This window comes from Alosa sapidissima, chromosome 1 (assembly GCF_018492685.1).
Source record: "Alosa sapidissima isolate fAloSap1 chromosome 1, fAloSap1.pri, whole genome shotgun sequence".
NCBI lineage: Eukaryota > Metazoa > Chordata > Actinopteri > Clupeiformes > Clupeidae > Alosa > Alosa sapidissima.
The window spans coordinates 51,501,965-51,516,694 of record NC_055957.1 but is presented as its reverse complement, the minus strand read 5'-3'; the positions used below and the strand labels follow the sequence as shown (position 1 = coordinate 51,516,694).

The following is a 14,730-nucleotide window of genomic DNA, read 5'->3' as shown; positions in this document are numbered from 1 at the left end:
GCATATAAACATACCACGTACAGTATATAATAGCAGCAAAACAGCTTAAAATGATCAGCTAACATAATAGTACTTTGGAGGAAAAGAGATTTTGCTTTTTTATTTTAGCTTTGTTTCTCTCGGGTAATGACAGAATCTTTTGATATCCATGGGACGACATAGTAATGATAAATTACTCATCTGGGGGTCACCTCGACTCCCTGGCGTTCTCCTTCATCCCTTCCCTAATGCCCGCTCCCCTCCTATGTCATCCTCTCCCGCACTGCCGTCATGACACAGCCCCCCATCACTGCTTTGACTGGTAGCCTGTTGCCATGGATATGGGAGGCGGTTTCCTTGGAGATGCAGTGGGTAGGATCTGCTGAGGAACGAAATGGGGTGTGACTGGAGGATGGAGTCCAGAAATAGAAACTCAGTGACAGACACCAGTCCCCTCCCCCACCTCCTCCTTCACCACCAACTCTCTTAACACATTCCCTCGGCTTAAGTATTTTTTTAACCATTCTTTTCCGAAATCGTTTTGAGCTTGGCTTTAGAATGCTAATAGCATGCATGATTGGGAACATTAAGCGGTTTGTAAACTATTGAGCCTTTTATCCCTCATCCAAAATGCTCAGCAAGGCTCTTATGCATCCATTTGTGCGTTATTGCCCGAATGACACATAGCCGAGAATGATGCCACTGACCTTTAAGACGGCAAAGTGACGAAATCCTGATATTTTCATTGTAATGAGTAAAACTCAGTAATCAAAGGAGAGACTGAACATGTTATCCAAATGTGATGATGCACATAGTCTCCATCCGGCACACAGAAAAGAGAGAAGCTGAAGGGCCTGGGCCATGCGGCTCGCTGGAATGTTCTGTCTTTGGGGGATGTAAACAGAGGAATACATCAGGCATCAAACTTATGTAACAATGTCCATTCACAGGAGTCAGAGCTATTATAGTGATGAAACAATCAGATAGAAGAGTCTCTTTTTTGGGGGGAGGGGAGCTCTGTCACTGAGCTGGAATGAGGTTGCTTTGTAGCAGATGCATTGTAGTACATGTGAGTTGCACCCCAATTATGGTGCTCACATGCGTCTGCCCCTCACACCAGCTGCACATGCGGTTCATGTAGAAACACTCTGCCTGGAGGGTGACTGTAGATGGGCAGCAGACTGTATGTAATGCCTCGTTGGTTAACTTGACTGGATTCTGAGGCAGGGCTGCTTGGGAACAGTTGGAAATGGCTTGCCTTCACGTTCCTATAATGGCTGAGACTAAGACCGTGGCTGATTGTGACTGAATGAGATGTTTTGTCAGCGCAGTGACACATTACGTATTGCAATTATTGGCTCGGCCAAGGGGAAAAAAATGATTTGTGACGGCATGAGAACTAACTAGGGGATCCTGCCAGATCCCGGAGGTCAGCTGCGGGCCGTAGAATCTGTGGAATCCCAGAATGCTTCACTCCACTTGTACCACTTGCATAATGCAACCCCCCTCACACTTTTGTTTAGCCCCTGTACTGTAAACGGCAGACTATTTTAGAGATTACATAATGCTCACTCATTTATGTTTGATGAGAATGCGCTCAGTAATTGCGTTGCTGTGACTGGTGGAGGGTGCCAGTGGTGACAAAGCGGAGTCACGTGTTGGACCAGTACAAGAGGGTGGAGCCCCAGTGCAGGCAGGCATCCATCTGAGACGGGGGTAGAACTGTTATGTGTGTGTTGGGGTAATTGGATGGAGAGGCTTTGGTCTATGAAAGAGTTGTGTCATACTTTGCTTTGCTTGGTTTGGTGTTTGGTTGGTGTGTGTGTGTGTGTGTGTGTGTGTGTGTGTGTGTGTGTGTGTGTGTTTGTGTGCGTGTGTAGGAGGGAATATGACTGGCAATGATGAGCACTGGTGCAGGGACATGTTTTGAAGATTTTGGCAGGATCATGGCAGGATTATATTTAATGACTGATTGCTAACGCAGAATAGAAATCCATTAGTGGCTATGACTGTAACTTCAACAGTGTGCAGATAACTCAGCTTGGCATCTATCGATCATGTCACTGTTAATTACTTTTTTACTTACTGTAATGTGACCCTGATGCTTCTGAGTGGCACTGCAGCGTGTGTGTGTGTGTTTGTGTTTCTGTACTGGTGCTAGTGGATTTCTGTGTTGAATTAAGATGGCAATGCAGCTCATCTCTGTAATTGTAATGTAAATGACAGTGACATACATCAATTACCAAGTCAGCCAGTTTGTTGAACAACTGTTAGTTTTCCTCAGCCAAGGAGGTGGTGTTTTCAGTTCAGTTGGTTTGTTCGTCTGACTGACTAACTAGCTGTCATCAGGATTGTTTAAAATGCACTCGGCGGAAAGGGCTCAGGAAGAGTTCATTACATTTTGGAGTGGATCTGGATCATGGGATGGATCCACAATTTGTAGTTCACTTTTGTAAACATTGTTAGACAGTGCATTAGGCATTGACAAAGGTCTGCTCTTTCCAAATGCCCTTATAGTTTATGTTCAGTCAATCAGTCTGACAGTCCATCTTGCTAGTCATGCGATATGGATGTCCACACGGATGTCGTCACTTTCACTCTCATCTAACATGTTTGACATCTAACAACATGCTCCAATTCAAATTCAGTATACCTTTTAGAGGTGCCTTTTGTGAAAAGCAGCAAAAAATATAGCAGAAAATAGTCATAAATTTGGTTTTGCAGCTTAAAATGCCATATTAAATATGACTTTATGTGTGTAAGTGTGTGTGTATGTGTGTGTGTGTGTTTGCATATGTTTGGAGGGCTTAGATCCTTCTGGAAGAAATCATCAGCCATGCCTGAATGAAAGATGTGGTAAGTGAGTGTGTGTGCGTATCTGAGTGTGCGGGCTGCTGGCTGCTGGCATTGCTTGCAACTCCTCGGCAGCCAATGAGAGCCAGATCAGGGCAGCCATGTGATGAGTCTCGGGCAGAGCCGTGATGTCAGAGCAGGATGAGAGAGAGAATGAGAGAGACTGCCGAGAGAGATTAGAGGGGGGAGAGAGAGAGAGAGAGTGTTTGTGTGAGGGAGTGAGAGCGCAAGGAGAGCAGTCCAGTCTCACTGTTGTTCAGAGCAGGGAGGTACAGAAAAGGGAAATATCATACACATACACATTCACACACACACACACACACACACACACACACACACACGCTCACCTCACATTCACAATTGCATCTTAAGAAACAGGGTAAACAAATAGATTTTAGGAACAGTAACGACAGCAGCCAAAAAACAAAATCAGGACAGAAGACGTGCGTAGAGGAGGGAGGATGTCTTCTCAGCGCTCGGACTACAGTGAGCTGTGCCCAGTGCCCTCTACCCAGGGCTGGGATTGGCACCAGGGGCAGGCTGGCAGCCCGCGGGCAAGCGCCCCGGCAGGGGAACAGCACGGACAGGGTCTCCATGGCAAAGTGCAGGGGGAGCTCAAGGTGTCGGGTTGTCAGGGAAACAGGGCGTCTCTGGGCAGCGTGGGGGAGAGCCCCACCAGCCCGCTGTCGTCCTCCTCGCTGTCTCCGGCGGCGTCACCCGGGAGACCGCACCCGAGCAACGGAAGCAGCAGCGCTGGCCTCGCCCCGGGAGCCTCCATCTCTCTCCACCCTACCGCCCTGCACCTGCCCCCACCAACCTCCGGCCATCCCAAGCCCGGGGGCGTGTCCTCCGGGGCTGTGACGAGCGGCTCGGCTCCCTCTCTAGTGCCTTCGCCTCTGGGCCCCAACTACTGCGTTATTGATGTGGTGGCCGACAGCCATGTGGATGTGAGCAGCGACGATGACGATAGGAGCGTGGCGTGGCCAGCAGGTGGCGCTGCGAGAGATGTGCCACAACAGCGCCACACGGTGACGCGCACCACTTCAGACTCCTCCCGCCTCGCCGTGCCCACCAGCCCCCAGCTGCCGGACAAATACCCCGGCAAACCCGCCGCCACGCACGAGCAACAGCAGCAGCAGCAGCAGCAGCAGCAGTCTGCCCCCAAACGCTCCCCCACCGTGGAGCAGAAGCCCTTCCTTCCCGTGGCTGCCCCGTCGCTGAGCCCCGGCCGGACCACCTGCAGCTCCCCGCAGCCACAGCCCACCTGCAGCACGGCCACACCTGAGCCAGGCCAGGCAGCGCCCGCGGCAGCTGTGTCCCCCGACGCCTCCACCAGCAGCCATCACGCCAAAGCAGCCATGAATGGTAGGTGACGCACCCGGGGCCACTGGGCAGGAGATGAGATGAGACGAGAAGAGAGGAAACGAGAGCCACCTTGTTACCGATGCATCACAGGGAATGACTCAGCAAACGGACGCCACCCAGGGTGTCAGGGGGAGGGGGGGTATTTTTGTTGTTGTTGTTGTTGTTGTGAAAGCGCCCTGACCTGTCTGCAGCTAGCCGGTGGTGACTCGAGGTGGCTTACTGTCTGGTTGGCTGGATGTTGTGTGTAGAAGGCTGTGTGTGTGTGTGTGTGTGTGTGTGTGTGTGTGTGTGCGTTGTGGTGTAGGGGTGACGAAGAGATGGAGTGCTGTTTTTGCATCTGTGTGGTAAAATGGCTGGGGCAGACCTAGCGTCTCTGGGGACGACAGCCCCTTTGAGTGAAGTGAAGCGGCGAGATGGTGCTCAAGGTGCCCTCTGCTGTGTGCCCAGATGCTGCTGCTCAGCCAGCAGAGAGACAGGGCAGGCATGGGGTCGCGCAGCTGCCAACACCTCTGGCTCTACCCCCAAGGCTTTCCTAATTTGTGCAGGCGTGTGTGTGGGTGTGAATGTGTGCGTGTATGTGTGAGTGTGTGTGTGATTGGGGATGATGATTATGTGTACTGTACTGTATCTTTATGTGTGACTGGGGGTGTGTCATATTTTGTGGTTTAGAAGGTCATTTAAGTCATTTGGTCCCTGTCATTGTGTTTGTATCAAGGTTTAGAGGTGATAATAATAAGATAGCTCTAGTTGTCGCCCAGTGTTTAAGGACTTCATTCAATAATATACCATCAAAAAAAATAAAATAATAATTCCAATTAGAACATATCAGTGTCTCATGGTGTTTCCATGGGAATATCATGCTCAGTCTTTTTTTTTTTTTTTTTTTCTCATTTTGATTGGCTTCATCTCTAAGCAGACCATATGTGTCATCAAAGCAGAATGATTCATTTGACTGCCATTTGCCTAAAAGGCTCAATAAAGAGTATGGGGACAAATGTGTATTCCCCTCCATGTCTCATTCTACATCTGCAGCATAGTTGTTTTAAATAAAATAGCTGAGGCCATCTTGTCTATTTGTTAAAATGTCAAAGACAAACACAGGAGGCACTCCTTGTCATCTCTCATCCTGCCCTCTTCCTCTCTTCTCTCTTAATGCCACTTTGTCCTCTAGTCTGTGCCACTCATTGATCTCTCTCTCCCTCTCTCCCCCTCTTCTCTTTCTCTATCTCCCCCCTCTCATTCTCTTCCTCACTCTCTCTCTGTCTCTGTGGGGTGAGCAGTGCCAGGTTATGTAAGGCACCCGTGCCAACAATGTGCTTTTTTGTGCACTCTGTGCTCCTCCACACTCTGCTTTCCTGTCAGTCCAACCTCTCAGTCTCGCTCGGTGACCTCACTCGGATGCCCCAGCACCGAAAACCAACCAGGGGCTTCAGAAGTGTCATGAAACGTTTGAGAGTTCCCACTTCAGTAAAGTCAGTAACATATGGGAATCAGTAAAACATTATTCAGAGGTAGGGGTGTGTGCACCATTTCAAAGACGCTATGGGAGGATAGCTGAACAACCAAGCAGTCCATTATACCTGTCCTGAAATGCATGAGGTGGTTATTCAGTGTCAGCTAAGTGAATACAGTGCATGTAAATGTTTCCAGGAGTTATTCTGCTGTCTCTGAATATATCCTCTCCTCTCATGTGAGCTGTAAGACAGCGGTGCTCATAGAGTGATATTTTGTATGCTGTAAGAAGTGAAAGATGTTTCCTCTGTCCCTTTACAGCAAAGGATGAGAAGATGTTCAAGCAGGAGAAAGCAGATCCCTTTAGCAAGGGAGACAATTTCAACATGTTCGAGAAGACAGACAAACCAGAGAAGGTGGAGAAGATGGATACCTTTGAGAAGAAGGAGAAAGAGGACGCAACTAAAAAGATAGAAAACGTGGACAAGACTCAGAAGAGTGAGAAGATCATCAAAGACGAGGATAAACACGACAAGATGGAGAAACACGACAACAAAGCGGAGAAGAGCGAGAAGGTGGACAAGCCTGAGAAGACCAACAAGGAGAAGGAGGAGAAGGCCAACACCGAGAAGACAGACAAGGCAGCCAAAGCAGAAAAGAACGAGAAGGCTGGAAAGGGCACCGCCAAGTCTCCGACCGCTAATGGCAGTAAAGACCTGGTCAGCCCAGACAAGGCCAAGGTAAACCTCAGAGCACACGCCATGCACTTGCTCCAGTTCATCTCACTTAGCGCTGTTGATTTTGATAATGGCTGCTTATCATTTATGCGGTTTTTTTTTGTTAATATCATTGTTTACTTTGATTAGATTCATGCTGGGTTTTTTTTTCTGCTTTCCATGATTTCATTTTCACCATCTTTGCAACTGTTTTGTTTTCTTTCTCTCGTGTGTAAACGTCACACTGACAGATAACTGTAGGGTCAACCAAAACAAGTGCATCCAAAACAAGACCAAACTCGCTGTCTACGGCAGAAAGCGCTGCCGCCCAAAATCGCACGTCCTCTGCGGTCAAGCCTGCTGCTGATAAAAAAAGCCCGGCCCCCAAGGCCAGCACCCCGTCTAGTGGCCCGAAGCGAACCACTCCCAGTGAGGCTAAGGCGAAGGTGAGTCAGGTCCACCCCATCTTTGTGGTCCCACGCCAGACTCTGTCTCATCTACAGGGACAGCGTCCAGGAGGAAGGGTCTGTAATGGCCATTGACACTCTTGACCTGCCTCCTGACTATTTCTCTACTACTCTCTCTCTCTCTCTCTGAAATGGTTCTACACAGTTCTCTGTTTTCTCCATCTTTTCCTTCACAGAACTGCAGCACAGTTTTGTCCAATTTGTCGATCAGTCCTTAATTGCCAGTCGATTTTGTTGTTATTTTTTCCTCTGTTGAAATGTGTCTTTCTGCCATACATACCTCTTTGTCTCATTTTCAACCAGTGTTTTATTCTTGGATAATTGTGTATGAGTTGGTGTGTGTGTGATTGAGTGAGTGTCGAAAGATGTTGAGAAAGAGTGATGAGGATTGAAGGATATCCTCGACCCTCTGTAATAGCCTGTGTATCTCATCAGACACCTGACAATGGCACTGCCCAGAAGCGACCCTCAGTGTCCAAGGCCAATGGTGCCCCTGCGTCTCGCACCACCACCCCCAAAAATGGGGCTCCAGCCGGCACACACACCGCCCGCCGCTCCTCAGGTAGTCATGAGTCTGCTCCCATACTTCTAAGAGCACGGATCTAGAAGATACTGGCCTAAAGGGTTTCTCTTTAAGAATTAGCCATTGAGATGGCCTATTTGTTGTACACTTCCCAAAATATATTCTTTAAGAAATCTAGACATTCAAACTGTGTGTAGATGTGTATGCAATTTGATGACATGACATTTTACAAACAAAAAAACAGGTCACATCCTATTTGAACAGATCTGTAGGACGCATTCTCTGAAGCCCTAACAGTTTGTTCCAATATAGCCGTGGCCATTTATCTGCCAGGAATATCTGCAGAGGTCAATGATACAATTCTTTGTGATATACAATTGCACATACACACACACACACACACACACACACACACACACACACATACACACACACACACTCTTACACACACACACACACACACACGCACACATTGTAGTCCTTACTAGCATGTGATGGTGGTGAATTTGAGTCTAAGTGATCCAAATGTACCCTGCCTTGCAGCCTCAAAGGCCGAGAGTAAACCAGGCGAGGCGAAGAAGCCCAGCACAGCCAAGACGACAGCAGGTAAGCATGGCCATGCATCTGACTGAGCGCCCACAGCAGAATCACCCAAAAAAAGCACTTAGCAACCTCAGAGACCATTAGTCTGAGAGCCAGACCGCAGAGACAGCCCTGCGTTCGAAGGTTGACCTCAGCACAGTACCAGCTTCAGGCATTTTGAAGTCTGCGTAGCAGTATTTTCCATGGTTAAGAGAAGCGGAGGACAGAGACAGATGTTAAGAGTCAGGAGGAAAAGGGAATGTCTCCCTGCAGTGGAAATAGAACCCAGCCGCCAGGAGCTCTGGGCTAGCTGCTGAAGTGTTTGTTAGTCATCAGTTTAGATGCTGATGACTAAATGAAACAGGTGGAATCATCTCAACTTTCATTATTTATTCTTTTCCCTGGAATAGATATAGATAAGGCATTTGGGCAGATTATTTCTGCTTTATATTTTTCCTCATTGATTGTGCATACATATCATCATTCATTTCTTTGTGTTTGTATCCACCTTTCTCCCTCTCTCTCTCTCACTCGCTCACTCACTCTCTCTCTCTCACTCCCTCTCTATCTTACCCCTCTTCTTACCCCTCTCTCTCTCCATCTTAAACTCAGCTCGCCCCAAGACGAGCCAGACACCGACCCCTGACTCTGCCACACCAGCAACCACCAACGGCACCCCTCGCCGCTCCCGTATCACCAAGCCCCCCGTGCCCAAGCAGACAGTGCCCGAGAAGAAGCCGCCCGTCCCACGGGCCCCAAGGAAGCCCCTCTCCGCACCCATGCCTGACCTCAAGAACGTCCGCTCCAAAATCGGCTCGACGGACAACATGAAATACCAGCCTGGTGGTGGAAGGGTGAGTACGCCAAGACAAAAGTTGGTTTTCGATACAAAAATTGTCACATGTTGTATATAAAGTTTCATCCCACTTTCAATATGACCTTGTATTAATTGAATTGCTTGGGCTTTTATTTCTGTCTGGCTGTGAGCTGCCTCAGCGGCTCATCTGACATACAGTACAATAACAGCCTGTGGCCATGAGTTTATTACGTAGGAATATCATGTTTACATTGCGTGGGCTTTTACTCGTCTGTCTGTGAGCTGTCTCTACGGCTGATCTGACATACAATAACAGCCCGTGCCCATGAGCTTATTCTGTAGGAATATCATGTTTGTATTAGCAGGAAGGACCATGTTGTATACTCGAGTGCATCATGCCAAATTTCACCCGCGTTGTTTATGCCACCATAAGAGAGCCTGCCACAAGCTGTTTTCTCTTCTTGATCAATCACCATCACTGTCAAAGCACAGCAGTGGCAGTTTTAATGTGTAAATCAGTCTCACCCCTCAGGGCGGATTTCAGCTCACATGCTTTTCCTCCTCGCTGTTCAATGACCGTCGACAAATCTGGCGCCACATCTGCACTCAAAGCCAACAAGACCGTGTTGCATGCAGTGTGCTCGGATGCGCTAGCGCAGCATTCAGAGTTCATGAGGCTTCGCGAGTAAGAAAGGTCACTGGCAGTGCCACCACTCCGACGGAGAGAGAGCCCATCTCTGGTGACAGCCAGGGAGGGCATCTCAGCTCAGGCTACACCTCCTCCATGTTTGTCCTGCCCTCTCCAAAATGGCTGCTCTCTCGTCTGTGTGTTTTTGACCCTTGTCTGTGTGTTTTTGACCCTTGTCTGTGTGTTTTTGACCCTTTCCTTGCCGCACTGACTTTGCCCTCCATGGAATTCAGGGGCTCCATACAGCTGACATACCTGCACCTCATGTTCTCTCAAAAAACACCTGAGTCCTGTGTGATGACCTGTACGGTGGTGGATGTCCGCGTGCCAAAAAATAAATAAATAATAAAAGCTGGCAGTTTGCTCTACCAGCGGCCTTGGCAAGGGGCAGCCCTCCCCACTTCCTCTCCATGCACACCTGCTGTTCACCATCCTGGGGCCGCTGGGCATTTCCTTCTGACCCGTGGGTGGTTGTCTCCTCAGGTGTCCGCATCCCAGGGCAGGAGCGATGCTCTGGCAAAGGGCTCCCTCTCCAAAGAGACCAGCCAGAGCAAAGTGAGTCCCGCCCATCGCCATCTCCCTTCTGTATTCACTCTATCATTCGCCCCTTCACTCCCTCTCTCTCTCTCTCTCTCTCTCTCTTTCTCTCTCTCTCTCACTTACTCTCTCACTCATAGATGTACACATTCACTCAATTCTTCACTCTCTCACTCAGACAATCTGTCATTCACTTTCTTCCCTCAATCACTGACTGACTCTCTCACAAATACACTCTCATATTCTCTCTTGCTCACTCACTCACTCACTCACTCCGTCTCACACATCTATTCACCCTCTCACTAACTTTCACCCCTGGATTGGCTTATTGTTCACTTGCCCAATCACTAACACTCGCAACTTACTCACTCACTTTCACACACATTCTCTAACTTGTTCACTTAGCCTGCACTGTCCGTTACCTCCCTGCTTTGTCTCCCTGATGTTACACACACTTACATAGATATACAGACAACATTACCAATACTGTTATATGAGCATTTTACCAGACAATCATTACTTAGTGCAGTGTGCTATGAAGAAAGCAATTTCTGTCACTGCCTGGTTAGGCAAGGGGTGATGGCTTGATTCTCATGCTATTTATTTCACGTTTGCTATCAAAATACTAGACATTGTGTCACTTTCAGTGATCTTCCAGATATAGAATTTAAACTGAAAAATATATTGATTTACACACACCACTCACTGTGGTTCATCAACAAACACAAAGTAAGTAGATGATGTGATAACCTTTTACGTGTAAGTGAAAGCTGTGTGCCTTGACACAGCTGTGCTCAATTGTGATGACTTTTCAATTTGAAATGATCCTTATCTAAAGCGATTAACTTAAAATGCTTGATTTATAATCAATTCATTTCTATAGACATTTCCTCTGCTGGTCTTCTCTCTTTAACTCTTGCACTCTGTTAGGAGGCTGTGACTGTCCCTGGGAACAACTGGTGAATAGTTATCTCACATGGATTTATTTCACATCAGCTGATTCACATTTTTACCATTCACAATCAATAACTTGTTGTGGAATACATTTGTTGACATAGAAATTGGATTGGATTTAACCAATCAATCAAAATGAAATCACTGTTCATACATTCCCAGGATCACACATACAGCCTCACAGCCTTAACAATACTATACTATAGATTATCCTTTTTACTGTATATTTTAAGATATGTTTTGATGTATACAGTATGTGTGTGTGTGTTGTCTGCATGTGTGGATGTATATGTGGTTATATATCTCAATAGGAACCCTTCCTCATGTTGACCCAGGATGTTTTGATTGCTCTGATGTTGTGGGTTTTATAAATGCACGTCTCACTGTGGTGCTACACCTAACTCCACTGCTTCAGCCTCCAGAGATACTTTAGCAGTGCTCCGCCACTGTCAGAGTAGCCATGGTGGGATAATCATCATGATGGTGCCCTTTTGCCCCTGTTCAGCTCTCACGCTCATCGTGAAACACACTGTGTGTTGAAGACCTGAGCGTTCACTCCACTGAGTTTCTCTAACCTCCGTGCTGAGAGCACCAGCTGTAGTAGACAGTAATATCTTTCTTAAGAGGTACCTTTCAAGAAGATGACTCTTAGTAATCTGAAAAACGACACTTGTGACTATTGAGCACACAACACACACCTTCATTGAGGGTGTGAAACCTAGTGTCCAAGAGGAGTTTAGCCGTGTTGGGAAGAAAATGCAACTGCTTATTTTTGAACGGACTCCCCTGAGACAAACAATCAGAGAGTACCATTCAGTCTCCCTATTAGTATCATATTCTCAAAGATTGATTATTATGCTGTTTACAAACCATACAGAATATTTTAAGGGAAAATAACAGGCATACAGCATGTTCCCATAGGGCTCAAACAGAAAGACTGAGGAGGAGTCTCTTTCCTCAAACCTTCTGCATCCTTAACACATAAAACTCTTTAAGCTACATTAGTATATGGACTTGCCATACTGCACTTACACACACTGCACTTTTACCCCCTTCTCTCTCAATCTATTTATTAAATTCTTCTAAATCTTTTTCTTTACCCTTATAAATAGACACCTCTGCACATTAAAGTTCACTACATGTTTTACAACTATATCTCTATGTATGTGACAAATAAAAAAATCCTTGAATCATTGAATCCTTTTATAAGCATTCACATGTAATCGTCACACATACCTGTAGAATTCAAAGCAGTGGCACATTGACAACCCTATCTGCTGACATGCACAGGTAGTCATGACTATAAATTCATACCTGTGGCGCACACCTACTGTAGGCACATCTTAGTCTTCAGAGTGCCTTGCTTAAATGACCTCCCCACTGGCTGTGCATCTCCATGAACATACTTCTCAGTCCATTTGCGTCTCCCCCTGACAGTAACATGATGATTCCATTACATGATGATTATGAGTGAATCCCTCCGTAGTGAGGATGACTATGGCTTATGTATGTAGAGCCCTTGACCTCCACGACCACCTTCCTCATGTCCTTGCTCCTGCCGGGCTGCCCCCAATGACCCTGTGTCCTCTGTGGTGTTGTGCTGTGTTTAGGTTCAGATAGTTCACAAAAAGCTGGACTTCAGCCACGTCACCTCCCGCTGTGGCTCCAAGGACAATATCAAGCATGTCCCTGGTGGAGGGAATGTAAGTGCACTGTGTCTCACTGCCCAGACCCAGATGTTGGGTACAGCATATACCCCTTTTAAATACATAGCAACAGATTGCAGCTGTGTGCACTGCATTTGGGTTCTGGATGTGTGTGTGTGTGTGTGTGTGAGTGTGTGTGTGTTGCATGAAACAAAAGAAACACTATTTTAACCCCTAGCATGTGCATGCTTTATACACCACTGTATACTAATTTTTCTTAAACTAATTTGTATTTTTTTACACATACAGTACTAGAATTGTTGTTGAAATTGAACGCTGAAATGTGCAAAATCATGGCAAGCTTTTATGGTAATATCTGTGGGCATTCAGGAAGTGGCTGAGCCACCAGTACAGACATGATATACTGTAAGTCATCAGCATTTCCTTTTGTGATCTTTATCTACAGGTTCAGATTCTCACTAAAAAGGTGGATGTAAGCAAAGTGACAGCCAAGTGTGGCTCCAAGGACAATATTAAGTACAAACCAGGTGGGAAAGCATGGATGCATGGTATGGTTAGAGGATAGCATGGGAGATTACTTTCCTCTTGTAACTGCAATGCTTTGCACATGGCAGGAGGTGGTGATGTGAAGATAGAATCCCACAAGGTGAACATCAAGGCCAAGTCTAAAATAGGATCCATGGACAATCTTGGCCATGAATCAGGAGTTGACAATGGCAAGGTAAAAACCATAATTTTCCCCACTCGCATAATATACCAGCATACCAGCATGCAGACAGTATACTCTGAAATAAGTCCTCATAAAATTAGCCTCAAAGGGTGAATCTCAACTGTACAAATAAATCCCTCTGACAAAAGAGAAAATTTGGTGGATGCAAACAAAGATGTTGTCACAAAGATGCTGTCACAAAGATGCACCCATGGCACACACATAAAATGAAATGATGGCAGGCCTGTGACAGAATCTCTTTCATGTTGGGACATAGATGAAGGTCTGACCTACTGTATTCTTTCAGCATTTCCGCTAATTTTGCTTGTGGAATAGGCTATAGTCTTCTTTGCCACAAATGCAATATTATAACATGCTTTGCATAAGCCAGACCCTGCTGTCTGTTCTACATTTGCCATATTTTTGGCCACAAGAGGGCAGACATCTCTTGTTTTAAATACACAAGGCCTCAGTGATTCAGCAAAATTGCAATCTGAACACAGAGGTGCTTGGGGCTTTTGTATAGGTGTGAGTCAGAGGCCAGTCATAGATGTGATTTGCCAAATTACATTTCAGACCTTTTCTTGCATTTTCGTCATGTTTTACCTACATTATCCAGTTTCTTTTTTTTTTTTTACCAGAATGATTCATATAAAACAATGTTAGGAAAATAGTCCCCATATTTTCCAGTCAGAGCCCCTCTCTAAATTTCCACATCCTGGTTTCTATCTGGTTACTACTGACTGAGCTGCTCATCCGTCTGCATGTCGTCTGTCCTCAGGCTGAAGGGGCTAAAGAGAAGGCAGGAGAGAGCCCATCCCCCCCTGGTACCAACCAGACAGCTGCGTCAGCCAGCATGGCAAAGGAGAATGGGGTGAAGGACAGCGCCGCCATGCCCATGCCAGTGCCATCTGTGGGCGAGGGGCTCCGAGACCCTCCACAGGGGATGGACAAGCACATCACTGGGACAAGTAGGTGGCCCATAGCTACAGCATGAGCTCTGTCTCTACCCACACACTTTTGAGAACTGTGGCTGTCAGTGGTGTGAGAATATATTTAAATCTACCTTACAGATATCACTGCTAAAAGTACAGGGTGTAGACTTAATCCTTTTCACTGAACATCTGTACATAATTTATTATACTCCAGCAGTTCATTACACCCCTAAATCACTCATCTATTCCTCCAAAGTGTACATTCAGAAGTTGTTTTCATGAAAAAATCCCCTCATGGTCTTAAATGGCTTTACACTGTTCACCTGCTAGTGGCTGCTGCAGCTGGCACATTAGTTAGCTTGTTTGTGTCATGAAGAATTGTCCCACCCTCAGGTACTCAGGATTGGTTCTATTCTTATGACGCACTCATGGACTGATGCCTGAATTGGCCCACCTTGGCTGTGATTGGTCGAAATGTACATCCAA

The 14,730-nt window shown here is 46.5% G+C and overlaps 1 protein-coding gene across 1 annotated transcript in view; it reads left to right on the top strand.

Annotated features, from left to right (window-relative positions):
- The window catches only part of map4l (microtubule associated protein 4 like), a 40,528-nt gene that overhangs the window by 21,921 nt on the left and 3,877 nt on the right, over positions 1–14,730 (top strand). Inside the window, 10 exon segments of the mRNA XM_042102319.1 lie at positions 5,971–6,389; positions 6,617–6,811; positions 7,268–7,394; positions 7,899–7,961; positions 8,550–8,791; positions 9,926–9,997; positions 12,544–12,636; positions 13,046–13,127; positions 13,215–13,321; positions 14,091–14,280. Of these exon segments, the coding sequence (XP_041958253.1) occupies positions 5,971–6,389; positions 6,617–6,811; positions 7,268–7,394; positions 7,899–7,961; positions 8,550–8,791; positions 9,926–9,997; positions 12,544–12,636; positions 13,046–13,127; positions 13,215–13,321; positions 14,091–14,280 (1,590 nt within the window).